The sequence below is a fragment of the Copadichromis virginalis genome, linkage group LG23 (assembly GCF_057382275.1).
Source record: "Copadichromis virginalis isolate Kocher_CV1m ecotype Utaka linkage group LG23, C_Virginalis_male_GT1.1, whole genome shotgun sequence".
NCBI lineage: Eukaryota > Metazoa > Chordata > Actinopteri > Cichliformes > Cichlidae > Copadichromis > Copadichromis virginalis.
The window spans coordinates 45052767-45080149 of record NC_140639.1 but is presented as its reverse complement, the minus strand read 5'-3'; the positions used below and the strand labels follow the sequence as shown (position 1 = coordinate 45080149).

Genomic DNA, 27383 nt, shown 5'->3' with positions numbered 1-27383 from the left:
TAGATTCCTTCAGTGTCCTACATGAACCCTGATGTTAACACACGCACAAAAAAAAAAAAAAAAGGAGGAAAAAATGGAACAGCCTGCCAAGATCAGTCGGTACAGTAATGCAGAAACTGAAGCCAAGCGTTGTGAAAAAGTGACTTCCAGACATTGGCAAAGGACGCGAGGATAGGAAGACTGACCTCAGTGTTTCCAGGCTGTCGTATTTCATATGACATCAGCTCCACTGATATTTTATAGGTTCTCATGAACCCCTCTCATCTGTCTTCATCCTCCATATGCTACTTCTCTCCTTCAACTCTCTTCCTCACAGGTGTTTCTTTGACTTCCCAAAGTCTTTTTGGCAGCCTGTATAATTGTGAAGTAAGTGTCACGGGGATGTGTGGTGAGCCCTGTGGCAATGAGACAAGGACAGGCTGCTTTCCAGTCCTTTTGTAAGTACCACTTGCAGAGAGTAGTTACTTACTAAAAAGACATGAGCTGGGGTAACTTTCATGATTACGGAGGAGGGTGTAGCTACAACATCTGAGAAGGGAAAGTAGGCTACAGTGCATATTTAATGGTAAAGCAGGACTTTTAAGCCCCAGTTTTTGCTGCGCTGCTTGTTTGCTGCTTGAACAGAAACACTTGAAAGAGTTGGAGCATTTCAATAATGTAGGGGTGCATCTGTTTCTGCTTTTACTGTATGCAATGTAAACAATATCCTTACTTAATATAAACTAGTGGGTTCCACTTAACTAATGCCTATGTGAACATTTTGCCCACAAACTGAGCAGCTTAGCTGTAAATACATGTTTCATTTAATAACTTTTGCCTGACTGTACAGAACTCTTCTGCAAGAGCAGAGACTTGTGAGTCTGTTAATGTTTAACTTTAAATTTATAATTTAGTAGTGCTGTAATCATGATGTTATTTATGTTGTGTTTAGACTTTGATTTCTCAGGATTTGTACTGCGGTTTTAGTGTTTGTGAGAGTTCAGCTTAGCAACAGGCCACCAAATGTTCACAATTATTATAAACCCATTGTTCTTGTACTCGTGCGGTGTATGGGTCACAGGAACAGAAGAAAACCTGAGTTTATGGTCTCTTAAAACCAAATGTAAATATTGCAAAACTTTCTAAAAACTAATTAAGCTATTCATAGTGATACTTTCCAAGTCTATGCAACCACTTTGTCAGGTAAACCTGTTCAACTGCTTGTTAATGCAAATAGATAACTGGCCAATCACATGGTAGCAGCTGAATGCATTTAGGCATGTGGACATGGTGACGATGCCCTGCTGAAGTTAAAACTCTGCAACAGAATGAGGAAGAAAGTTAATTTAACTGGGTTTGACCATAGCAGTTGATGCCAGACAGACTAGTCTGAATGTTTCATAAACTGAAAACAAATACCCAGTGAGTGCCAGTTCTCTGGCTGAAAATTTATGTCACTTGCTATAATCAAGTTAAGCAGAAGCGCGTCTAAACTCACAACGTGTTCAGCTTTGAAGCAGATGGGCTAAAGCAACAGAAGAGCACACTGGGTGCCACTCTTGTCAGCTAAGAGCAGGAAACTGAGGCTACAGTTTACACAGGCTCACCAAAACTGGACAATGAAATAAAACGTAGCCTGGTTGAATGAGTTGATTTCTACAGAGACACTCAGACGATAGGGTCAGAATTTGGCATAAACAACGGATCCATCCTGGCTTGTATCAACAGTTCAGGCTGAAGGTGACAGTATATTGGTGTAGGGGATATTTTTTCACACATTTTGGGGCCCTGTAGCAGCTGAGGATCATTTAAGCATCATAACCTACCTGAGTGCTGCTGCTGACCAAGTCCATCCCTTTATTACCACAGTGCATTCATCTTCTTACAGCTGCTTCCAGCAAGATAACACGCGATGTCACAAAGCTCAGAAACTATTTTACTTGCTCATCTGATATCAATCTACATGCATTTAAGTTTTTTTTGCTATCAACTCTATTCTGATTTTCTGTTACATTTTAATGTTATTATTCCTAAATTATTATTTTAATTCTACAGCACTTTGTGAGTACATGTCTGTGAAAAGTGGTCTATAAATAAACTTCAATTCAATTAAGATATTTAAGTGATTCAGGGCTGTATTTAAATAAAGTTAAATGTTATTTGATGCATGCCCCTGGTAAATGCAAAGTACGTTCTTTTATACTAAAACATCATTAAGCAACAAGGTCTCAACTGTCCGCCTCTCTGTCTCCCTTGGGTGTGCGGTGTTGCTGTTATTTAATAATTTTGAGGCAACGAGTTTGCATTTTCTTTTAATATGAAACCAACTTATCAGATTTTAACAGTGTGTGTGTTTGGAGCAGAATACTATTTGGAGCTCAAGTGGATGACAAATTAAATCGCGTGCATGCCTGAGTTTGGAATATATTTTCTATTTGCAGCAAGATTTTGTTTTTTTCCCAATGCTTCAGACATACCACAACTGCCACTGTAACCATACACACAAATCTGACACTCCATCACAATGCAAAGCCATCCTTTACCTCCCAAAGGAGACTCCAAGAAAGAACACTGTATCTGCTGTAACTACATCCTTGGTTTTCTCTGACAGTCTTATAATGCCAATATTGTTAGTGTTTTCAAAGTGGTAAATAAACCCAGATCCTCAGTGGATTTCCCTGGTATGTAACCCGGAGGTCGATGGTTAGAAAGCAACTGTACAAGCAGGCGTGCACTCCTCCAAACAGAGGCAATCTAAACATTTCAGGCCCAAAAGGAAGGCATTTCACAGCTGGGTGAAGGGACACAGTGCAGATGAAATTTGTTTGCATTTGCGTGCGATGCTTCAAACCTCTCAAACCACATCTATGCTGAACAGTTATCAGCTAGAATGCAAACAAACACATCAAGCCTGCATGCACGTGACCACGAGGACACGCACGCTGCTGTCACGGCTTCATGAGAACCAAGTGAACTCTGATCAGACGGGGAGCAGAGAGGAAACACTGAATGGCTCTGCTGATGTTTATCCCAGGCTAGAAATCATGCTGCTAAAAGATATTTGACTGTTTAATTTAATTCACTTGCAAAATTGTGAATTGCTTTCACATGCACCGAGTAGGAAATAAATCCACCTTCTCCTTCCATATGTAATTTTTAGGGCAGACAGATCATACGTCACTCCAAGTCTGCACTTTGCACAGTATTCATACTACTCCCGCTCGTCTGAAGCATTTTTTGTTGTCTTCTTGTCTAAGAGGCATTATGAACTTCTAAAGGCTGTCCATCCACACAGACCAGCCATCTCATCCATCAAACAGTCCCGTGACTGTTGTGGCCTTTGGAATCACCCTACGATACGATATTATCACACTACTTCACTCCCGATACAATATATTTGTGACAGCATTTTGCAGAGAGTATTGCAGTAAGATATATTGTGACTTATCTTTTTTAAATTGCAAGATATGTGCTCAAAGTTAAACTTTGTCAATATCTGTTTTAATCAATAAGATGAATTTCTCTCACTAAAACCTGCCATAAATGTTGCCATAAGATGGATCTGATATCAGTCTGTCGTTGAATGGTGTCAAGTTGGCAATTACAAGCAATTTGTTTCTGATAATACAGCAATACACGTGTCCAACACCCTCAAGCTCTGGGCAACCATTTAATCACCACAAGTTGCAATCGGTTGCAGAATGTGAAAAATATCAAACAAGCTCCACCCCAAATGCCCCCCCCCCCCCCCATTACACAATGCAACGTAAAGTTAACAAAGCAGTGAAATAAACCATCTGCAGTACAGTTAAGAGGGGAGGCGGGGTCGCCACCAGCCACCCAGCTGTGAGAATCAGCCACCTGCCATTGTCAAAGTCATAGTGATTAATAGCTGCATAAGCTGCTTAAACAAATTGTACAGTAAAAGAGGCAACAACAAAGACACAATTAATGACTGAAGGATACAAAAGGCTAAACACGTATCATAGCAGAGCAGATGAAATATCGGAAATAGGTCAGGAAAGAGGCTCTGTGACCATAAAGACTAAGTAGTTATATAGACTAACCAGAGTAGCATGGTCTCAGTGACTTGCCCTTTGAAACAACAAAAGTTGGCAAGCATCTGCCCGCTTATCGAATAATGCAATGCAATCTTTTTTTTAACAATCCCAGGAAACTTACCCTTTTTGCCCACTTGGCTATAAATAACAATGGTTTCAAAAATCTAAAATCTGCCATATAGATTAAAAAACATTTGAGAAAAAAGATCTGATGCAGGATTTACAACAAACTCGTCAACATCACACGCTGACATGCTTTGGCCTCAGGAACAGCCACAGTCTTGCCAAACACATCGACAGTTACAAAGCAAAACACATCATGACTTACTGAAGCCCCCTCCCCCTTCAATAAGTGAAGGGGTCCAAGTGTTTCCCGAGAAAAGGCATCGTCAGTTCAAATACAAAGTTCGGTTTAGATAAATCAAGCTGCTGCTTCCTTGACTTGTGATTGATGGAATATAGCGTGAGCTTCAGCGCCTCAGAGTGCGCTTTTCCTTTAAGAGCTGAAATCCCACCAGAACTGACCCGTACTAAAAATGCATACTCGTGATACTGCACTCATCCATTAGCACAGATAAGACCCAACATGGAAAAGAGATACGACTGTAGGTCAATTATAGCTGTGTATTTTGTCTGTGCACTTGAGCTGCCGAACGAGGACCAAGACCACGCACTACCCGAGAGGAGAGCAGGAGGAGAGGCTGATGCCCTCCTTCTGCCTCCTCCAATCAGTAGTACAGCATACAGGGAGCAGGCTGCACTGTCTATGTGCTGCTGTAGCACAGGTGGGCTACAACAGCTGAGTGCTGAGCTTTGAGATAGTAAGAGTCTATGCTTGTTTTAAAGCATGCAAGGCCTTGTAATCAATTTCCATGTAAGAGAATAAAAAACAATCGACAAAAGAAAATATGATCAGAATCTCAGTTGATTTCCAGCCAAAGAAAGCACTGACACAAGTCTCTACATTTATATAAAGGCTAACAGGCACAGCCTCTTGCTATCTGGAACAGCAGAGTGTTTGCAGGCTGCAGACAGGCTGGCTAGCCATTTGTCTTTGTCTGTAAATGGAAGGGGCAGCTGTCACCAAAGGTCAGCAAAATGTTACCAGAACAAGGCCCTATAGAGGATAAGCCCACGTGCCTGCAACAAGGAGGGGGGACACACCCAAGTGGAATGAGACCTACACACTTTCTCCTTCTGCGCATTCACTCAAATGCAACACACCCACAACAAGGCATCCTGCTGGGATCATTGGGCAAGTCTCCGATGCAGCTGGTGGCCTTTTCAAGTTTACTCTGGGCTGTCCAACCCGAGCAGTGGTGCCTCTTACTGGCGTGGTTACATCGGGTTACAGTCTTCCCCTCCAGCTCTCCATCAGGGTCAGCTGAAAGATACGTTTGAAGTGGCATCCACCCCGCCCGACCCTCCATTACCCACTTACACCTGCGGCTGTAACACAACCTGGGTAAACTTACACCATCTTTGAGCTTTCGTGCAGGGAAGTTTCCTGCTCGGGGACACGGGTGAGTGGATGGATGGATGAGTCGCAGCTTGCACGACAGACCCAGAAAAGTGCTGACAGACAAATGGACGAGCATGCAAGAGATGGTAACACACACACATACACGCCAAGAATAGCTTTCAAAACTTTCCCGTCTCTGGAGATCAATCCTCAAGCCTGAATTTTCTTTGACAACTGTTATTCCCATCTAATCAACTATATCCTGGGGAAATCAAGCAAAAAATAAAAAAGGCTGAAAAGCAGCAGAGGGACAGCAGGGGAAAAACATAAGAGGTTCCCCCCCCCCTTCATCTTTGGCAAAACAAGACAGCATGGACCAATAGGAAAACGTGTTTTATGTTCTATATTTTTGTTGGAAGCTGATGGTTTTTCTAAAATATAACCTTCTCTCTCACTATGTCCTGTTTTTCTCCAAAAAGACAGCTTGCACTGCAGTTAAAGAAAAAAAATGCTTTAAAACAAGGATAGTAAAATGACACAGTACCTTAAAACATGGTTTAAAATTTAATCCACAACTGGTGGGTTTTTTTTTTTTATTACTAAGCAGTATGCCATACTGCCAATACACTGTGGCTTTGGAAGCAAGTTTACCATCTCATAGTACAACATGAAAGTCTGCATTAATTTTCTCTTGACACAAGCCTTTGTGTTAGAACACCTCCTTTTGTTTATAGTTATGACTTTGACATGAATAATAACACTGAATTAAACAGGTTGTGTATGTTTTTTGCTGCAGCTATAAAAAAAAATGTGGCTGGCCACCCAAAACATCCAAAACAACAGAACAAATATCTTTTGGGCCTTCCATTTTACATAACCAGCTGATAATTAAGTTCTCCAGAAGCACATTCATAACAGGAAACAGAGCCTCAGTTGAACTGCCCAAAGGAATATGCTGGGTTTTCCAGATGTGTTTTGGACATCATTCATTTCAGGACTGCTTTTGTGTCACTGACATGACAAGGGAGTGAAATTTGACTCTGGTCTGCTGCCAAAAATCCCCATCCTTAAAGGCATGTATGTGCCTGACAGCGAGAAACCAGAAGTCCAGTAGTTATTTTCAACTCATTGACTGCACTGTAAGCAAACGGCCTGCATTGTTGCTGCACTGTCTCAATGCCCGGAATAATAGTACTTCCAGTCTAGTGCTTTGTGGATGCAAATCAGGCGTGCCTTAAGGACACAAACGGTCTATTATAAAGCCACTGTGGGGAATAAAGACTGTCGGGGGGCTGCTTTAGTGGCTCATTTTGGAAAAGAAAAATGCTGCTTGTTTTTGTTGTGTGTTCAGAAAAAAACAAGGGAAAAAAGCTGTCCTCAATTGGCTTTGGTAACATGCTTTTTTTTTTTTTTTTTTAAAGAAAAAGGCATACGTCTGCCAGCCAGCCTCTGCCAATGACCTTTGAACCTTCCCAGTCAACGGTTCATTATCTTTGCACTATTAGCATCTGGCTGCAAGCTAATTGTAAGAGTAAAAATTCAAAGCCATGCGTGCGAAAAGGCTTGTTATGAAGCTAAATTAGTGTAAGCACAACATGTGTCTGAGCTCTAACTTTTCCCACAGACTTCAACTAAGACTCCACGAACAGCGCTAGTTTTTTTTCCCCCTTCATCCCCCCACCCACACACCAAGGTGTCCACTAGCTAAGGTGGATGCTAGCATAAAACTGGCGATAGCCACTGGTCAAACTGGCTGCATGTTTTATCCAATCTGCTGCCGGCGGCGTCACCCAACAAAGGGAATTAAAGCTGTGCCCATGAGCTGCAGTGGGGAGGCAGGCGACAATGGGCTGAAACCAGCAACAATAACACACCTCTCCCCCTCATTTTACCTGGTTTTAGGTAAACTTTCGTATTTCATTAGGGGAAAAAAAAGAAGATAAAAACATTAGCGCGACAATACCGTCGGCCATTGTAGCCTCCTCCCCGCTAAACAGGGTGGAGACTAGCCACACATCTTTCTGTTCAGCTGAAGGCAGAGGATGAAAATGAGGCTGGAAATACCTGTAGACGTCCACGACAGAGGCGCAGGGTTCAGCTTTGGCAACAAAACATCACACCAGTAACGGGCTCGTGTTCAGCTGGCACTCCCATTTAAAAAAAAAAAAAAAAAAATGCGGCTCTTTTCCCAGTCGGCGCAAACGCCGCACACCCTTCCTCCCCAAGAAAAGCAGCGTTCAATGGCCGCATAAAGGGGGGGGGGGGGGGGCACACAAACCTCCCCCCTCCCATTCAAACAAACGCCCTACCACAACAAACACTTTAACAAACAGCTAACGACGCATTCACAAGTGAATGTCTTCTTTCCCAATATCTAGCGGTTCATCTTTTAAAGAAGTGCGTCCGTTCCCTTTCCCCGAGGATACAGTCTAGGATGGGCTGGAAACATTAACTGACATTTAGGTTTTTTTATTCCCTACCATGGTTGACATTTTCTCTGTATAAGTTAATAAGTTAGAAGTGAAGGAAGGGGAGGGGGATATCATTTTTAAAATGCCAGAGTAGTGAGGTGGGGAAAAAAATCCACTTACAGTGAAACAGGATTCACAAAGAGGCTCCTCTCCTCCGGTCTGCGCTCCAATGGGAGTAAACGTCCACAGCGAGAGGGGAAACTCCTGATATGTGTATTTATCTATTTTTAAATAAAATCTATTTAAATTCCGCCCATTATCCTCATCTTTTTTTCCACGCGTTGCCCTCGTCTACACGAACACACAGAGTCCACTACTCTATCCCCTTTTTCCATTCTTCTCAGCCGGAGACACGCTGCGCGTCTCCGTCGTTTCCTGTCCAGCCCAGGATCCAGCGTTGCCTTCAGGATCTACCGGGAATATTGTGGATTAGAGATGACGAGGAATGGCATAGCTAAAAGGCAGACGAAAGGAGACACGATAAGCTCCTCTGTTTGGCCAATAAGCATGGTTTTATGCTTAATTCTTCAATATAAAGTTATCATTTGCCCCTAAATTAAAAATAAATAAATAAAAATGACAGGCTATACAGTTTTGCTTTTCTAGGGTCGGTCACTAAAGTATTATTATTTACAGATTGTAAAGGCAACATCAGCATTCAAGAGCTATTAAATAATAATAATAATAATAATAATAATAATAATAATAAATAATTACGCTTTTCAGTGCGTCTGAAGAGAAATTCAGGTGAAACATCTAAAAGTCTGAGGCGGCCACAATGCACCGATTTAATTGTACCCACCTAAAGCCGCCACGACCACCACCATCAGACATAGGGGGCATGTTCCAGATTAGGGGATTATTTTTATCCATATGGATGTATTACATTCCCAATCCGTCCACCCTTCCAGCCTCTCAGTCATCTTTTGAGTTAAAATTCCTAATTCATGTGAATATTGTCAAACAAAATAAATAGTTACCATTGTGCCATTAACGCCTATTAATGCCTAGAAGCTATGCTTATCTGCATATACAAAAAGAAAAGCAACTTAATAACTATTTCCCATAACCTGTTACGCTGGAAGAAGATTGGGGTCGGATTTAAATGTTATGTGGCCATCTAGTGGACAAGAGAATACATTGCACCCAAATTACAGCTTCTGTGGATGTGCGGCTTTTTAAATAAAATGAATCTCAGGTCTTGGTAATCCCTTTTAGGAAACAGTTACAATGTACTGACAAGAAACCTGTATGGCACAGCACATTCACACGTTTTTTCCCTCCTTAAAACAGTAACTGTGTCACTGACTGTGCCATACACAGACTGTGACTCATACAGTGTACAGACTTCTCCTAAGTGCCTTTTTCTCTGCCAGTCAGCCTTTCCTGTAATCACACTTTGGCTCTCACACGAACCACTTCAGTACCTGCCAGTGCATTTTAATAAAAAAAAAAAATCCTGTTCAGTAAATTTTCTCAGGTGAAACAAGGTCATCGCACCATTGAACGCTCCGCCTTCACAAGAGGAGCAGCACAAGTCTTATTAAAATCTGAACTGTAGTAGGATAATGTTAACACCCGTTCCATGTTATTGTTTAAAACACAAAACCTGAGTTTAGCTCGCTCTACACGACCAACAAGACTAAAGTTAAGCACGCTGATGGCATAAAAGGTCACAAACTGGGAAACAGCAGAAACTTCAGTGGAGGAGGCAGGTTTTTTTTTCTTTTTTTCGCCACAGGATGTTTTCTGTCAAGAGAGGGTGTGTTTGTGAGCCTCAGTCACTGCTGCACTGTGTGGGAGTGTTTTTAGTCAGAAGCAGAGAGGATCGAAGGCATTGCAGTCAAAAGAACACGTGCGTGATGTTATCGGAGTAACGGATCAGATTTTTTTTTGTGCAGGTTCGCTTGGAGGAGCTCGGAGGTTTTAGGTGATGAGGGGAAGCCTTGGGGGCATCATTCTACTGGAGGCAAATTCCCGCTCTTGCTGCAGAAAATGAGGATTTCATGGATGTTCATGTGCCTTCTGGTTTGCAAGTCATCGTATGGTACTCAGGATCAAAGTGACTCCAACTGTGATTGGAGCGGTAAGCGGACTTTATTATGATTACACCATGAGCATTATTATTATTAATTATTGCAGGTTGATCTGTGCATACGTAGGGACAACAAAATTGCTTGTTTTCATTTGTAAACACTGAGGTTCAAACTCTGAGTACTGCAGTAGTACTTGAGTATTTAATGCCTTTAGATTGCTGAACTACATCAGTTGTGTAAGTACATATCCTGGCTTGAGATTTCAGCCGCTCTCGAGTTTGTTTTGTTTTGTGGTTAAGACACATAAAACACATAGGGGTTAAATTTAAAAACAACACACATTTATCCATGTGGCGCCCGAGATCGTCCTTAAATCGACAAATGCCGTAGTTCAGAAAGCGTGTGTTTCAACATATATCCATGCAACAGATGGATACGTCACCAAAACTGCATGTGGTTCATGTGTTACAGTGCTAAATGTACATCTGACTCAAGTCTGCCATTTGTATCACACATCTTGTTTTTCATGTGAAATGTGAGTTTGGCCGAAAGAGGTAAATGTGCTGATATCAAACAAATTCCATGCGGGGGAGGAGCTGCTCTGAAATGACTGGTTTCAAAGCCTGAATTTCAGTAAGGGGAATTAAATGCAAATGTCTGAATCTTTGCAGGAGCTCTGGCTCTATGAAGCCTCTGCCAAGCGTTTGGTGCTGGTTACTGGCGGTACTTTTCCAAGCCTTAGATGAAGTTAACTTTTGGAAAAAAAAAAGCAAACAAATGATTTTTTTTTTTTTAAGTATAACATGCCACGTGTAATAGGCATTTATGATCACACAAATTCTCACAATTGTCTCTCCAGGATTGACGCTTCATGACTCTTCAAATGACAACGTGACTGTAACGTGCCCGTTGATACTGCCCAAGGATGAAGAAATTTCGTTTTACCTAATGAAAAATAAAACCATGATTTATAACCATACATGCAAACAGAATTGCACTGGGATGAAGTGGGACGCTGTGGAACTGCACAAAAATGGATCACATTGGTTTTTCACAGTCAAATTAGGACACAGTATCAGAGAACTGTACAGATGCAACATCACAAGGACATACCCTCCTCCTCTTACGAAAAAAGATGGCGATCCTGTGCTTGTAATAGGTAAAAGAGTCCTAAAAAAGGTTTTAAACAGTCTGTAATTCATAGTGCAGTACACTAAACACTTCCTGAATATGCTTCTTGCAGAATTCCCTCACCAGTGCCCGAAACCCACACGCAATCCCACAGGAGTCGAACCAAACCCATGCCCAGAATTTCCATGGATTTGGATAATGGTGATTGCAATTGTCAGTATCTACGGTGTAACAGTCAGCATCATTGCACTGTTTAACTGGGTAAGATATCCTTGATCCACAAGGAAGAGAAAAAAAATAGAGCTCAAAACAGTCGTTTGTAGCAAATTATCTTAATGTTTACTGAAGCCTGGCCAATACTGCAATTTTATGAGTGAAAATGTACTTTCTTTACATGTAAATATACACAACAGCAACGCCAAAACAAGGAAACATTGAGGTTTGCTAGTCTGCCACGCACAAACACTGACGACCCATTTGAATTTGCTCCGATGCTACTCTGCTACATGTGCTGCAGATAGCGCTGCAGGTGTTGCAGGGGATGAACTATCATGTAACACTATTTCTAAATGACTATTTCATAAGTGTTTGTTTTAAAGAGACAAAAACAAGTAGATTTTTTTGTGTCAGAGAAAAAAAATACATTGATTTTGATGTATCTACAATGGCAGATGCATGTGTGTTATATTCACCTAACACACAAAAGACTGGGAGGAGAACCAAATCCCTCGGTATTTGGGTCAGGAAAGATATCAATCATAAAATTCTGCCAAATCAAATACGCAGAGCTTTTCACTGTGGCAACGCCTTGTTAGGGCCGATACGGTCTGCTAACCTTGGCATATTTATTTAATGTTCAACATTTATCGTCTTTTATCAACTGTAAGAGAAACATTTTGTTGTGTTCTTGTTAGTTTTACACATTTCTATACAGCCAATAGACAAATCCTAACCCCTTTGTACATTTTAGAATCGACTACTTTTTGTCAGATTTTAGGAAAAAAGGCACAACCCTCCCCCCCTGCATAGTATGAAGAAGATTTTTTTTTCTTTAAAATGTTCAAATTGAAGGTGTTCTCCATTAACATGGTATGACATTCGTTTCCCTTTCTGTCTCTGAGACAGTTGCTCATCTCTCTTCACGTGTCTTGCAGCTCAAGTTGAAGAACACAGAAAACCAGAGTGACTACATGAACACAAAACCCAGAGCGCCCAGGGACCGCAAGAAGAAAAAAGGTCTTCAGAATATACAAAGACACTTCTAATGACTTCATCGGATCATTTTGCACAGCTTTAGTTTAGACCTAAACATTCAGGCTGTCCTCGCTGTAGCTTATTTTTGTCAAACACATAATTGTGAGGTTTGTTTTTTGTGTTTTCATATTTCGTTGTCAACACTGTAGTAAATCTGTACCTACACAGCAAAAGTAGCATTTTTCTTTAAAGCAATGGCTGTATTAAAACTAAAAAAACAACAACACACACACACACTCTGGGTTTCTGGTTTTGCTCACTTCCTGTTTCAGTTACTAAGTCTGCCTGTCTCTTTTTCTCACACACACACACACACACACACACACACACACACACACACACACACACACATGTAATTGGGAACCCCTATCTTTGTGGTCGAAACAGAAGGTGGTGTCTGATTGAGGGGACTTAACCACATTTGAAGCATAAATGAATGTGCTACAGTATGGACGCTCAATCTGTTAAAGAGAACTCACAAAACCGCAGCATCAAGAATCTAAATGTCATGCGAGCTGTTATTAAAGTGTTTGACTTCTCTTTCACTTCAGCGAGCTCTTACATCTCTCTCAAAGAGCTGATATCGCCGGAGCTGATGAAAGCCAGTTACTTGAAACAATAACAACGTGCACAATTTCCTGCCTTCCTCGCTCTTAGTTTTTCCTTTTTTTTTTACCCGTCGTGCACTCTGCAGATGTAGCAGCTTCAAAGGGACGCCACCTTTACCTTGCTCACCTTGCACTTTCTGTGCAGTCACTGCAGGCGCTCGCACCGGGTTTCACTGGTTTTATTCAGTAGCAGGGTTTTACGCAACAGCTACCGCAAGCATGAGCGAGATAGATATAGTTTCTGTTAGGCCTTGAAACAATTTTTAGGGCTTTAAGCAATGATTAAAAACGAATGCTGACTATAAAAGATTTTTTTTACCTCCCACACACTCAATTCTCCTATGAAGAAGGGCACCCTTTAAAAAAAACTGGAGGCGTAAGCACAGAAAAGTTCAGGTTTTCAGTAAAAACTTATCTGAAATCTGCAAAGTTACTTTCATGCAACCAGAGAATCACTTTTAACTCTTTTCAGCATCTTTTTAATAAAAAAAAAACAAAACAAAATGATGTCCTACTATGTGCGCACAGATGAAACAATCTACTAATGGACACAAAAGAGTTTTACTCTTAATTTTGAACGACCGTTCAAAGTGTGTATTTGCTCTTCACGTGTCCCTCATCTTTCTTTAGCTAAATGCATCCAAAGCTAAACAGTCATTTTAAAAAGTTTCATATATTTTCTCCTTCTTAAATACTACCACAAAACCTGTCTGTCATCATGAGGATTAGCCTCTTTCCTTCCATTTAACGCTGACATCTGGCTCTAAGATCGCAGGTGCTCCTTTTCATCAGGCTGTGTTTCGGGTCTGTGGTGTTGTGGAAAAATCCGTTCCCTGAGGAAATCTATCCTTGCTTCCTCGGATACAGACTGCAGGTCCTGCTCCGTTACCTGGAAAATAGGATTAGGATCATGTAAATCATCCACTCTGATACTTCTTCCAATACTTGCACTACAATCAAGAGAGAATAACCTACCATTAAAATCTACAGGGAGCAAATCTGAAGACATAATATTTGAGTTTCTCTTCTTAATTTTAGTAGTTTAAACATATGATACAAGTATAGGATATAAGAGACCTGAATTCTAATAAACAGGTAATGCAGTGCAGCCATACATTAGCAATGTTCTGCTTTTTAAACCACATATCCAAATCTAACGTATCCGTTAGATTTGGATATGTAAACACAGGCATTAGTCATGAGCTGCAAAAAGGTTTAGAAGTGAAATAAGCAGAGATTGTGCAAAAATGTGAGTGCGACATTATTTTCTGAAGGTGCCAAAGTCTCACCAGGACAGAGTTATATCCCAGGATCTTCAGATGGCGAATCTTCACAGCCAGCGGACCACGGGGATTGGACGTGCCGTAACAAAAACCAGATTGCGGTGCATACATTACTGCAATTCTGGGAAATAAAGAGAATGATTTGTAAGCTTTACCAAAAAGAAAAAAAAAAGGTCAAAATTTGAATAAAATTACTGGGAGACAAAAATCTGAAAACTGACAGATGGAGAAGATTGTGGGTTTATTGTCACTGATGAAAATCAATGTGTTCTTTCTGACTTTATCTGCTTTACTCAGCATGAATCTGATATTAGGATTTTACTTTTCATTGATGTTGACATCTATTTTTTCCTTTAATTACTTTACAGATGGTTTATTTAGTCAGTAAAGTCCAGACAAAAAATTTCAACGAAGCAGAATTTAAAAGAGCTGATTCATTTTTAATCAGTAGTTTGACTCAGTTCCAATAAATGAACGCGCCTGTGCTGTATGGAAATAAATAACAGATGGATAGTTCTGATTACGCTCTGATACTTTCAGTAACATCGATTATGTCAGCAGAAACACATAACCTTTACATTGTACCAAAAAACCTATATGCATTTCTTAGACTTCTACCTGTAAAACCCCTCATTATATACATTTTTATGTTTATTTCTATTTATTTATTTTTGGACAATATTGAGATTGTCTGTCTTTTGACAAATTTATTTTTAGCTGTGCTGTTTTACTGGAAGAAGGTTTTGGCTGCAGCAACACAGTGGAAAAAAAGATGATAGAAAACTTATTCTGCACATTTTACTATAATATGAAGAATATTATAGTAATATAATATTCCCCCCCCCTTTTAGGGCTAAACAAAAATAGACATTAAAACATGCATCACCATAAAGAAAGTGGACATTAAAAAAAAAAAAAAAAAAAAAAGCTCAGATGGGCATAAAAATATCAAAAACACAAAAAATGTCAATGCAAAGTTAAACTTCAAGTTTCAAACTTCAAGTTTTAATAAAAATATTAATATTAATCTACATGTATCCTACATGATTGAACACATGCAATTTTAGGAAAGTCTGTAGTCCATGTAAAAAATGTTGAATACAGTAGTTGCACACATTTTTCCAACAACGTGTCCAATTTAAGAAGGTGAAGTTTTCCACAACACATATTTTTCAGTTTCAGCTGCTTATTGCAAAGAAGTGCCTGAAAGCCAAGAATGGAAATATGTTTAAAAGAGGCGGTAAAGTATCGCCTGTAATACATAACGGTGTTCAAAGAGAGCAAAAAAGCATGCACTCCTGCTTGATGTGTTTGCTTTCAAAGGCTGCTTTTGCGTGCCTGAATGAGGTCTTTACATGCTTGTCTTAGTTTGAAAACGAGATTCATGGTGCTTTGCTGCAAGCTCAGTCAGATATTACCAATCACGCAATATAGTTACATCAGTGCCCGACACTGGAGGAACAGAAAAGTCCCAACATCCTCTTCAACTACCTTCATTTCAAAAAATGTTGCATAAGCACAATTAAATCAAGAACAATATGAGGAACTTAAACACGACTTTACGTGCGTTCGAGACATGCATGCAGTGATGCTGTCAGCAGCAAGCTCATGCTGATATCTTACCGCTCACTGCTCTCTGCTGGAGAACACCCTTCCCCTCCACCGCTGCGTGCTTCACACACAGAGGTTTGGTTTGGCGTAGGTTTGGTTACAGCAGCGTCTGGGAGACAGCAGACACAGACGTTTGCTGTCATCACAGTTTCAAAAGCAGGTTAAACCGAGAATATAGAGAAGCTGGTTGTGACAAAAAAGTCAGGGCTTTATGTCTGATGGAAAAAAAAAACCCCAACATGTCAGATACTGAAATTTTCAAATTGAATAGTTTTCTTAGTTTTGTTTTTTACATTTAAGAGAATTTTGAATTTGTGGATTCTGCCACACAGTTCTGTCCCAGACTTTGTAAATATGTTTCTCACTGTTTTGCTTCAAACACTTCTTTAATGACAACCTGCAAGAATTTGGGCCCTGAGGAGACCACATACTGTCGTTTTTAAGAGCCAGTGTTTTTCTGTCTTGCTTAATTTCATCTGCTCAAAGGTTTGGATCCTTTTTCTGTCAAATTTTACTCCAGTTCTTGTGTTTCACTGGCTTCCACTTACACACAGAAGTTAATTTAAGGCCTTCTGTTCGTCTATAAATGTCTCATTTATGAAATGAAAGCCTACCGAGGCTCTTAGATCAGCAGGAAATGCTTAGCTGGTGGTGCACTAACATCAAACTTGACATGATCTAATGGGTTTTTGCCATTATGCTGCCATCTACTGAAATCAGCTCCCATTTAAACTCAGGGTTTTATGACTTTCCTCGTTTCTTTCTGCCACTTACTCTGTAAAATCTGATTTAAAGTGACAGCAGTAATGACTCAAGAAGAAATGTCTCCTATCCTTGTTGCGAGCATTTTCAAGTTGCAATTCTTTTCTGTATGATCTCTCTCATTCTGAACATTTAACTTTTTAAGAAACCATCATGGCTCAACATAACAATGAAAGATGGAAAAAACACAACAGAAATAAAAACAACAGAAGTTACAAATAAATAAGAAAAAAAGAACAGAGGTTGAACAAAACAAAATTTTAAAATAAAAACCCCACAATGAAAGTTGAATAAAAACAGAACAGAAGTTAGACAAAACAATAAAAAAAAAGTTGACTGAAGTAAAAAAGAAAACAGTAAAAGACTAATAAAACACAGCATAAGCAAAAAAACACAACAGAAATCGAAAAGACATGGGGCAGGTCAAAATTTGTCTTAAAACAAAACTCTATTCTCTGACAAGATGTTAACATAGTTCACGGCTGAGCTCTGCGGTGGCCCTGAGAGGTCAAACATCCTTTAACCAAAACCTGAAAAACAATGTTGAACAAAACACAATGGAAATAGAAAAAAGCAAAAGTTCAATAACACATAACAGAAACTGAAACAAAAACAAGTTAAAAACACACACACACAACGGAAAGTGACAAGAGTACCCCCCCCCCTAAAAGATAACAACAAAAAACACAAAAACAATGGATTTTGAATAAAACATAGTAGAAAAAAAAAATCATAAAACTGATTGGAAATAAAAAAACACTACAGAAATAGAAAAACAAACAACAGAATTAAGGAAAAAAAATAACACAAGTCAAATACAAATAGGAAAAAACTACATAAATAAGAAAAAACGAGCAAATTTAAAAAATTGAGAATGTCAATTAGAAAAACACAACAAAAGTAGGAAAAAATATAACTGAAGTTGACAAAAACAATGAAAATAGAGGGAAGACCCCACAATTGAATTGTGGAAAGAAAATCCTAACGTAAGTAGAAAAATACAATGAAAGTTGAATAAAACAGAATAGAAATAAGAAAAACAGAACAGAATTTAATGGAAGTAGAAAAACAAAACAAAACAATGAAAGCTTAATGAAACAGCAAAAGTATAAAAGGCACAACAGAAATAGAAAAAACAACACTATGGCAATAAAACAACAAGTTAAACAAAATGCAAGGGAAATGGAAATAAAAACAACAAGTTGAACAGAACACAATAGTAACAGGATAAACACAATATAGATAGAATAAAAACAAACAGGTTGAAAAGAACACAATGGAAGTCTGAAGAATAGAATGAAAGTTAAAAAAATAACATAAATAGGAAAAAATCAAGAGAACTTGAATAAAAAAAACAATGAAAATAGCAAAAATGAAAATAAGTTGAATAAAACTAACAGAGGTTGAATAAGACCCAACGCAAGTAGAAAGAACAGAACAAAAGTTAAAAAGACACAATGGAAATATTGAAAAACAATAATGGAAGTTGAATAAAACCCAGTTGAAATGGAAAAAACTACAGAAACAAGGAGAAAAAAGGAAAAACAAAAAACAATGAAACTTGAAAAAAGCGCAACAGAAATGGGCTGAACAGGAGAATGTTCAGGACAACAGCTTTAACAGCCTCCTTGGCTGAGCTGCAAGTTTCTTCTGGCTGGTGCATGAATACGTTTCTATGTAAAGTGCTCACAATGAGCTCTGTAGAATCATTTGCATTAATGGGTCATTTTGTCTGGAAAGACACATTGTTGCTTTAATTCAGAATCTAAATTTAAATGGGAACCAATTTATGTAGTGAACAGCAAACTGGGTACAAGCCATCACACTGGGCCTTCTTTTTTTATAATGGCCCTTTGAGCCCATCAGTTCCATTATATTCAAGAAAAAATTGATTTTTCTAAAGATGATATCTCTAAAAGTGACCATTTCATACAAAAACACTTTGTGTCAAACACAAGGCAGAGAGGCCGGAAATGCTCTCTGCTTTGAATTCACAAAAACGTTCATAATTTTAGTTATCACATTTATTTATTACAATTCAAGCCCGATTTTCTTTACAGCAGTACTTTTTTTTATTGTGTAAAACAGCTGACACGTATATTTGAAATTGCACTTCTTCTTTAGGGATTAAACATAGTTACACTTCATTCAAACAACAAAAGGGGAGTTTCACTGGTCTGGACTACTTAGGATCAAAGTGGGCTGCAAGTGGCCCACAATGTAAAATGAGTTTCACATCCCGCTCTAGAAAGATTAAACTGTATAGAAGAAAAATAAGCAAGTCTGCATTTAGATTAAACTGCCACTTTAGACTTACCTGTAATTTTTGTTTGTTTGTTTTATTTTTTTGCACCATCAAATTTCCATTTGCCTTTTTCGCAACATTTTAATACAGTATGTCAAATACTTTGAGTTTCCTTTATGGATACAATATGTTATAATAAGAAAACTGCCTTCACTTGAAAAGCTTTTCTATACCAAGACAGTTCAAGTATCCAGTATGCTGCTGAAATGTTCATTTTTTAAATTCTTTTCTCAAATTTTTCTTACCTATGAAGTACAAATTCTCCACCATCACCCCCTCCTGTAGCATCATATGCACCTGATCCTCCAGCAGACTCTGCAAGTCCAGCAAGAGCCTCGGGTTGACCGATGGAGTGCTGGGGGTGGGGTCTCCCAGGACTGATGCAGGAACAGTTAGGGGCTGAGGAAGAGGAGGATGGTCAACACGCAGGCACACGTCCACCGTCTGAAACATTCTCTCCTGGCTCTTTGGAAACTTCGAACCTGAGGAGAAAAGGAGCAGGTGAAGACCACAAACCCAGGTGTAAGACAAGAGCAGTCAAAGTGAACTGTTTTACCTGCAAGCTTTTCCAGCACACTGCTCTGCAGAAGCTGCTCCAGTGGTGCGTAAGGGAAGTGGCCCAACAGACAGAGGCAGTAAACGGCCTTCAACAACTCAAACGCAGATATTTTGGGCAAATAGGAGATCAGGACTCGGCTCAGACTATCGAGAAACCTGCAGCAGCAAGAAACCCAACAAAGACAAGCAACAGTAATTCAGTTACAGACGAGGAAAATGTGTTTATTTTACAGTTCAAAAACCAGCAAACTAACAGCTGTGCCTGTTTTCAACTGTGATCAGCCTATTAGCGTTCTACTTCTGCTGCTGTCTGTGTTCGCTGATCGGCCTCGGCGTTGACAGATGTGGGATAAACATGCACACTGTTCTCCCTGAACCTCTACTCCATGTCTACAGCCACAGGGACACATTTAGATGAGACAAATGGTTTACGTACTGTTGTCTTCTGTCCTGCAGATCGTAGCTCAGAGAGGAGTACACCTTGAGGACACAGAGCAGGTCTTTAAGTGTTAGGACGTCAGGGTTGGCGATCACTTTGTCAGCATAAGCATCCATCAGAGCAGCAGGGCAGAAGATGAGGTTCTCGAACACAGACAGAAAGAGAAGCAGCTAAACAGAAAGAAAGAAGTGGAGCAGTAATAAATGTCATGTGTGATGTTTTTAGTTCCTCCTCCTGAAACCTCGTATTTACTATTTGGACAAGAAGGCAGGTCAGAGGATAGTTGTCACCTGTTTGTTGGTCCAAATGTCCAGTGAGGAAGCGACATAGTCCGAAATGCTGGTGAGCAGATGAACGTCTCTGTAGCGGAGCTCCCTACAGGACTGCAGCAATTTAAATATTCTGTTGAAGGGGATACCATGGATGTTCTCTAACACAGAAGTCGGGAGTAGGAAAAGGAAAATCATTAAATTAAATTTAAGGCGCTTTTTTAATTAATCCACAATAAATATAATTCTTGTAATTTCTACAATCATCACCTATTTACAAGCTATTTCTGGTTATTAGCAGGTTCAAATGAAGACTGATTTGACATCACTGTTAATGAAAGTGAAGGTATATATTTTTCTATTTAAACATATTGACTTCAAGAATTTTGCCCATGTATTGGAAGTACTCGTGTTAAATTACAACACAGTGTCGAAAATCTGAAACGCCTCACAGTGTATGCTGTGTTTTGTTTAATAAGCATTTCCAAACACTGACTTTAATGGCCGAGAGTAGAAATTTATCTTATGATGTTTCTTTAAACCAGCAGGATGGTTTATCCATCATCGTCGTCTTCTGTATTGTAAAGTTGGTCCAGGCACTGGTGCAGGTTTCTTTCTCTCATATTTAAGCATTTTATTTTTAATTGGCCTACAGCAGTGTATCTCATTGTAGATCACGGCTCTTCTTCTCTCACATCAGCTCCTTTTAAAGTCCACCACAGCAGATAACCTGCCTCCGTCTCACTCTATCCCTACCATCCTCCTGTGTCACAACAACCCTCTGCGTGTCCTCCTTCACTGCATACATGTATCTTGCCAATGGTCTCCTGTCTGGCAGCTCCATCGTCAGCATCCTTTGTTTCTCCTCTGCACATGCCCAGATCATCTCAGTCTTGTCTATCTATCTTTGTCTCCAAACTGCTCAGCCTGAGCTGTCCCTCTGATGTGCTCATTTCTAACCCTGTCCATTCTGATCACTCCAAATGAAGATATTATCATTTTCAGGTCAGCTGTCTGTCTTTTTGTCAGAGACGCATCATAGCAGGTCTCACTGCTGTCTCATAAATCTTCCCTTTCAACCATTGCTGCTTTCTGACCACAAGTATTTAAACTCATCTATCTTCACTACCTCAGCTCCTTGCATTTTCACCTTTCCACCTGCCTCAGTCTCACTCAAACATGTATGAAAATTTGATTACAGGTAAATAAAGATTAAAAGCTAAGTTGAATAAAGACGACCTGTATTCACTTATCTGCCTGCTTTCCTAGGCAGTCAAATCTATTCTTTATCCTTCGTTCAGTTTTTCTTGTCCACCTTCTGTAGGCCAGTCGCCCTGTTTCCTGTGCTTTAATTGTTTGTTCTCTTCTGTCACTTCACCTTTCAGGCTCTCACTAATGTAACCTACACCCCATCCAAGCCCCCATCTGCTTCATTCCCACCACCAACAACATCTAGACGCTGGGGCAGGGTGACACTGTCTGGACATTATTTTCTTGTGGAGAAGGATTTACCCGTGATTTTTTTACTGCAGACATCCAGCAGTGGCTTAGAGAAGAAGCCCATTGTGGCCATAGTGGAAATCATGTATTGGGCGTTGGGCAGGCTGAAGTGGTCTGTCATAGATAAGGCCTTTTTCTGGAGGAAGCACAGACACGGAAAAGATTCAGCAACAGCAGTTTTTAAACATTAACTACTTTTGAACAATTGTCTGTTAATTCAGCTGTGCATTACACAGGTAAGCAAATATCATGCAAAAAGCACAGCTGAGGGCAGCTGCACACAAGGGCTCAGTCATAAATGTGGAGAATATTTAAAAACAGCGAGACAGAATGCCAAATGAGATCAAAACTAACCTCTAGTTTCCATTTGAGGTCCTTTGGGGCATCGTTTCCCAGCAGACGCATCATGGTCTGGAGAGCCATTACATTCTTTATGCCTGGAAGACGGGCCTCCACCACCAGCCTAAGACGCACAAAAAAAGAAAAATCAATGTAACACGTGACTTTATGATACAAGGCATCTTTGAGGCTAGACTTTTTTTTTCTTCCCATGATCTCATACCTCATGCCCTCCTTGAGCGCACGAACATTGGCTCCATCCTCCATTTGCTCCAGGCTGGAGGCCAAGATGGACAGACTCTTCTCATCAAAGTCATTCAGTTTCTCCTGTTAGTGAACAAGAAGACACATTTGAGTGCACAGAAAAAACAAAAACATCACCAAGATGAAGAATAATTTGTGCATGTGGTCGTGGACCGTCTACCTGGCAGGTTCGGAGAAAAGTCTGGACCACTCGGCTACGTTGGGGAACGCCCAGGTTGACCATACTCAGGAGAGAGTAAGTCACGTCCTCGTCGCGAATGTGCACCAGAGTCTTCATGGCCCTCTGCAGCAGCTGGTCAAAAGCGGGATGCTCAAACATCAGCTGCAGCTCGTAGCGGCGCTGCTCATCTGTCATCTTCTTAGTGGTGGCCCACATGTGGGTCAGGCAGTGGCTGACCTGTCGGGCTGTGGGCGAGTACTTGCCGGTGAGGTCTAACACGTCTGACGGGGAGCCGCAGCTCTCCAGGAGCTCCAAGAAAGGAGACTTCCTCTGTCTCTCAGCTGATGCTGTGTCAGCAGGTTGAGAGGGAAGACGCTCCCCATCTTCCAGATCATCTCCATGATTGGCTCCCTGTGAATAGAACCTCACTGAACTGACAGGACTCCTAGAAAGCCACGTCTGACTCTGTCTTGGGCTCCAAAGGTGGAAGAACTGTTTATCTGGAGAACACGAGTCCTTGATTGGCGCAGACAACAGGAAGTTGCGCTGTTGCCAAAGAGATCCGCGGCTGCAAAAGCGCAGGCCCCGTCTCATGACCTCCTCTGTCACCCATACAGACATGGTTCTTTAATAACACAGAGCGCTAGCAACTACTGAAAAAAATAAACAGAGACAGAGCCAAATAAATTAGAAATAATACCACTGCTCTTACAAATTAAATGGCTTGACACTTTACATTCATAGCCACAAATGCTCTTAAATTATGCGTGGCTACCAATGTTGCTTAATTACAAAGTCAACAAGGTCAATAAACTGCCAAGTTATGAAAACATTGACTAGCTGCTTTTAGCTAAGTGATGCTAACCTTAGACGCATACAAACACGTATAACGAAGCGACGCATTGTAGTTTCCAGACCGTGAAAAATCGGAGAGAAACGTAGTTCAGCAAAGAGATAAACAGCTACATGACACCACAGAGTTCATCAGTGCTAGGCCAGTCCATTGAAGTTTTCTCACACATGCTAGTAGGCGCCGTGTGCACCGCCATAATTCGTCCCCCTCCCCCCCCAACATGTACTGTCACGATAGTAGAAAAAAACCCCGCAAATATACAAATTATTAATATATTTCTATTTTAAACGAGCGGAGTATAAATATGTTTAACGGAAAATATAACACTTTTATATGTGTATTTATTTATTGTCATTGCATTTTGTGTGGCGGTATTCATATTTGTTTGACAAGCAAAAGGTCGCTGGTCCGATTCCATCTGAAGACACAAATCCCTTAGGACTTGCATCGGGAAGGTAATCCAAAGTAAAACTCAACCCGCTGTGGTGATCTCTAAGGACAAAGGAGTAACAAAAAGTGGCTTTGGTATTCTGGGGTTTGCCATACACGGACTCAAATAAGTGCAACGCCGTCCATCCGTCTCCTAGCAACAAACCTTTTTCACCTAGACGCACAGCATGGCAAAATTTGTACTCGCCGGTAGAGCTTTAATTTCATTTTAATCTAATATTTGCCAGTATTTCCGGTACATACACGTGCATTAATTTGTGCAATTTTACCTCGAACAGGAAAAACAGACTGCCCTTATTATGCCAAAGCAGAGCTTTTAGCAGACACCCTCCAGCAGTGTTTGCCAGACTTCAAGATCCATAAGATCTCCATCCTCCCAGATGAATGGAAGGTATCATATTTTCAGGCGATCGTTTTAGGCATATAAATTTAAGGACGTATTGTCACCTCAGCATGACCTCTCTCTGGGCAGGAATGGCTGGGGGCCACGTGTGAAAAAAATAACTGGAAACATGAGGGCTCCCCTTTGGTTTGGAGGGAACTAGTGGAGCAAGGGGGCAAAGGGATGCTCTTGGGGGGCTTCAATGACTTCCTAGAGCACTGCCAGGTAAGCAAAAAATAGATTTTCTCAGCTACAATAACGTAAACTTTTAAAACTGGAAATGTCATCAATTGAACAATGGTTGTGTAGGATTACTACGGCATCACGTCAGACATGACCACAAATGTGATGCTGAGTGTTGCAGCAGAGAATCTGGAGGCCAAAATGAATCTCATCAAAGAAGAGCAGCATCGGGCCAGTCTTATTCAACCACTTCATGTTTGGATAACTGGGTGGGTCTGTTGTAAAAGCTAAAGAGAAAACTCTATTTCCTCTTTTAGGAAACTTTTAAGGACTTTAGCGTGTCTTTATAGTGCTCTCAACCCAACATGCCAAGTCCTGATCCCCAGTCTGCTCTCCCCCGAGGTGTTTCCCAACGTTTCTGCAATCAGCCTCCGCTTGCTGGACGTGGAGGGAAACGAGGAGCAGTTACAGAGCCTGAGGTTGGAGATCGAGGAGCTGGCAATCAGCATGCTCCACCAGGTGCACTAAGACTTACTTATTTGTTTGGTCACATCGAGAGGAAAGCAAAACCATGTCATTAAATTTATTTACAGGTGACTACTGGCACAGATCTGGAGCGAGCCTTCAGGAAGGCGGATGTCATCCTCCTTCTAGATGACGGTGGGCACGATGGAGAAAATGAGGGTGAGGAAGTAAAGAAGAAGAAGGTAAAGGTGATCTCAGAGCGCTACAAAGAATACGGGCAACTGATCGATGCAACAGCCAAGGAGACGGTGAAGGTGATCGTGTCCGGCGACTCGTTTCTCAACCTGAGGTGCTCGCTTCTTGTGGACAGTGCACGCTCCATCGACAGCCACCAGTTTATCGCTGCTGCAGCTCAACTGGAAAACGAAGCCAAGGCTGTACTTGGGAAGAAGATGAGAATGAGGCCGTCAGGTATCTCGTGTGAATTGGTTGACTCATGTTCATGTTGCATTTTAGCACCAGCCCCTGAAATAAAAGACGAATCAATTCTTATGTCTTCTCCTTCTGCAGATATTACAGATGTAATAGTGTGGGGAAATATCAGTGGTACTTTCTACATTGACCTGCAGAGGGCAAAAGTTTTCAACCATGATGGGCCAATCACAGGACCAGCTTTCTTTTCCCAGCCACTTCTAAGCATTTTTCCTGACAGGTCTGTTACCACGGAAACATAAAGACCTTAATTTGTATTTTTTCAGTGCACTTTTAATTCTCCAGACTCCTTGTGAAGTGAGTCTGGAGTCATGAAGGTGGTTATTTCCTGGTGCCCTAGATTTACCGCATTGGTAAGCTCAACCCAGCTGGGGCTTTGGCAGGGTAAACAAATATAATATGATAAAGTCTGACACTGGCCAGCCACTGGCATGATTTCAGTCTGTGCAAATATTGATTGCACAATACATCTGTCCAGAAAGCTGCCTGCTCTGATGGGAAAAAACCCTGTGTTGGCACACAAGATAATCTTCTTCTCCTTTTCAGGAAATGGTTGGAAACAGACTTTCAGCACTTGGTACGCAGGCGGCGTCTAGCTGTGACTTCAAAGACAGGCCAAGTAGCCGCCACATCAGCTGCCAATGGGATCCTCACTGTCTTGAAAGCTTGGAATGGTGCTAGTGATCCAGATGTTCTGTCTTCGGGTGTAGCTTGCCCAGGTTGAGAATTGGTTTTCAGTGTGACAGAATGATTTTTAAATGCGATTCAGAGTCTCTGATTCAGTGTGATCTAGCTTGTTTCAAAATGTGATTGTTTTGGGGTTATTTTAGGTCATTACAGTCTCCCTGATGGCATTGTCTTCTCAGTTCCATTAACCTTCACAGATGGCAAATGGTCAGTAGTGTCTGAGTTGACTGTTGAAAATGAGCTCAAGTACAGGCTTGAGCTCTCAGCAAGTGAACTGCAGCAGGTAAAGTTAAACCAATAATATTAGATGTAGCGCATTCTCGTTGCTTGAAATGTTGCTAACATTTTGACATAATTTAGATAATTTAAGAAAAATGTATTAATACTATCTTTTCTTTCTCAGGAAAAGCAGTTTGGATCAGACAGCGGCACAACTGAATAAAGCTGTTGTTTAAAGCAAGCATGCTCTGCTCATTTCCATGTCTATATTTTATATTTTTATCACGGGACTTTTCATCATTCAAATGTTTTTTTTAAATCCATGTTTACATTATCCTGGCCCTTGGTTTTTCTCTCTGAAACAAGCTGTTTTAGCTCATTTTCTTCAAATATTCTGGCAAATCAGTTAGCTAGTAAGCCCCGCCCACTTTGACCACCAAATAGGGAAATCTGTGTAAAGCTTACATCATCGTGGCACAACAGTAAGTGAATTCAGAGCAGTCTGAAACCAGACCTTTGGCTTCAAGCAACTCCTTTTACATATGCTTTGACTATGTTGTTTAATATGAATATGATTCTCCTGTAATCATAAAGCAAGCTCTTGCATATATACAGTACTGTGCAAAAGTCTTGAGCCAACCCAAATTTCTTTATAAAATATATATGTGTGTATTATTTATTTCCCCAAAGGGGCCAGAGTTTCTTCAGCACTAGTATTTTTGCACCAACAATGTGATTCCCAAAGGAATATTAGCCAAAAACATGGCATAACTTGAGGAAAATGTAAAATTTCTTTCAAATATTTGAGGAAACTCGATAAGTGAATGACAAAAGGAAGAAGTGACAGGCATAACAAATATCTACAGGCGATGAACAGTACCATAACCTTAAGAAATAGGAAAAATCAAGCAATGACCTGCAGAAATACATCTGGCTCTTCAGTCCAAAACATCTACTGTTCACTGAAGCCTCATCAGAAATGTCTCAGTGGAAGGCCGGCCTCATTAAGCCATTCTTAATAATGAGAAACAGGGGGAAAGGATGAGGTATGCCACATTACACAAGAACTGGACTGAAAATCAGTGGCAACAGGTCTGATAGAGTGATGAATCCAAATGTGGAATTATGGTAAAAATGATCAATAATATACAGTATACTTA

The 27383-nt window shown here is 40.5% G+C and overlaps 4 protein-coding genes across 9 annotated transcripts in view; 2 read left to right on the top strand and 2 right to left on the bottom strand.

The window, feature by feature from the left end:
- raph1b (Ras association (RalGDS/AF-6) and pleckstrin homology domains 1b) overlaps positions 1-8345 on the bottom strand; it is a 39700-nt gene extending 31355 nt beyond the window's left edge. For 2 of the 3 annotated variants that reach the window (XM_085447870.1, XM_085447872.1), the window contains exon 1: positions 8094-8345. The gene's annotated coding sequence lies outside the window, so the exon portion shown is untranslated. Of the gene's footprint in view, positions 1-7566; positions 7682-8093 lie in introns of those variants that run through there. The other variant, XM_085447871.1, reaches the window with a different exon arrangement.
- A 1422-nt stretch (positions 8346-9767) lies between these two features.
- Positions 9768-12620, top strand: LOC146681710 (T-cell-specific surface glycoprotein CD28-like). The gene is made up of 4 exons (XM_085449970.1): positions 9768-10059; positions 10869-11168; positions 11253-11401; positions 12295-12620. The coding sequence occupies exons 1-4, from the start codon at positions 9969-9971 to the stop codon at positions 12403-12405; spliced, it is 651 nt and encodes a 216-aa protein (XP_085306096.1). The 5' UTR covers positions 9768-9968; the 3' UTR covers positions 12406-12620.
- Positions 12621-12725: 105 nt separating this feature from the next.
- On the bottom strand, positions 12726-23542 carry fastkd2 (FAST kinase domains 2). Of its 2 annotated transcripts, XM_085449967.1 has the most exons (12): positions 23358-23542; positions 22493-23142; positions 22292-22395; positions 22084-22192; positions 21742-21865; positions 20251-20390; positions 19958-20130; positions 19520-19677; positions 19209-19445; positions 15909-16005; positions 14292-14406; positions 12726-13891 (listed from the first exon to the last, which is right to left on the bottom strand). In XM_085449967.1, the coding sequence occupies exons 2-12, from the start codon at positions 23111-23113 to the stop codon at positions 13766-13768; spliced, it is 2004 nt and encodes a 667-aa protein (XP_085306093.1). In that variant the 5' UTR covers positions 23114-23142; positions 23358-23542; the 3' UTR covers positions 12726-13765. The 2 variants fall into 2 exon arrangements, with proteins under 2 accessions (XP_085306093.1, XP_085306094.1); XM_085449968.1 differs by having other exon boundaries at positions 22493-23542.
- Positions 23543-23865: 323 nt separating this feature from the next.
- On the top strand, positions 23866-26557 carry mdh1b (malate dehydrogenase 1B, NAD (soluble)). 3 transcript variants are annotated; one of them, XM_085449965.1, is made up of 10 exons: positions 23869-23984; positions 24074-24186; positions 24268-24402; positions 24487-24629; positions 24789-24879; positions 24954-25296; positions 25396-25537; positions 25864-26036; positions 26148-26287; positions 26408-26557. In XM_085449965.1, exons 1-10 carry the CDS (start codon positions 23963-23965, stop codon positions 26444-26446), a joined length of 1341 nt encoding a protein of 446 aa, XP_085306091.1. In that variant the 5' UTR covers positions 23869-23962; the 3' UTR covers positions 26447-26557. The 3 variants fall into 3 exon arrangements, with proteins under 3 accessions (XP_085306092.1, XP_085306091.1, XP_085306090.1); XM_085449964.1 differs by having other exon boundaries at positions 23874-23984; positions 24711-24879; XM_085449966.1 differs by lacking the exon at positions 24487-24629 and having other exon boundaries at positions 23866-23984; positions 24763-24879.
- Positions 26558-27383: the final 826 nt, after the last annotated feature.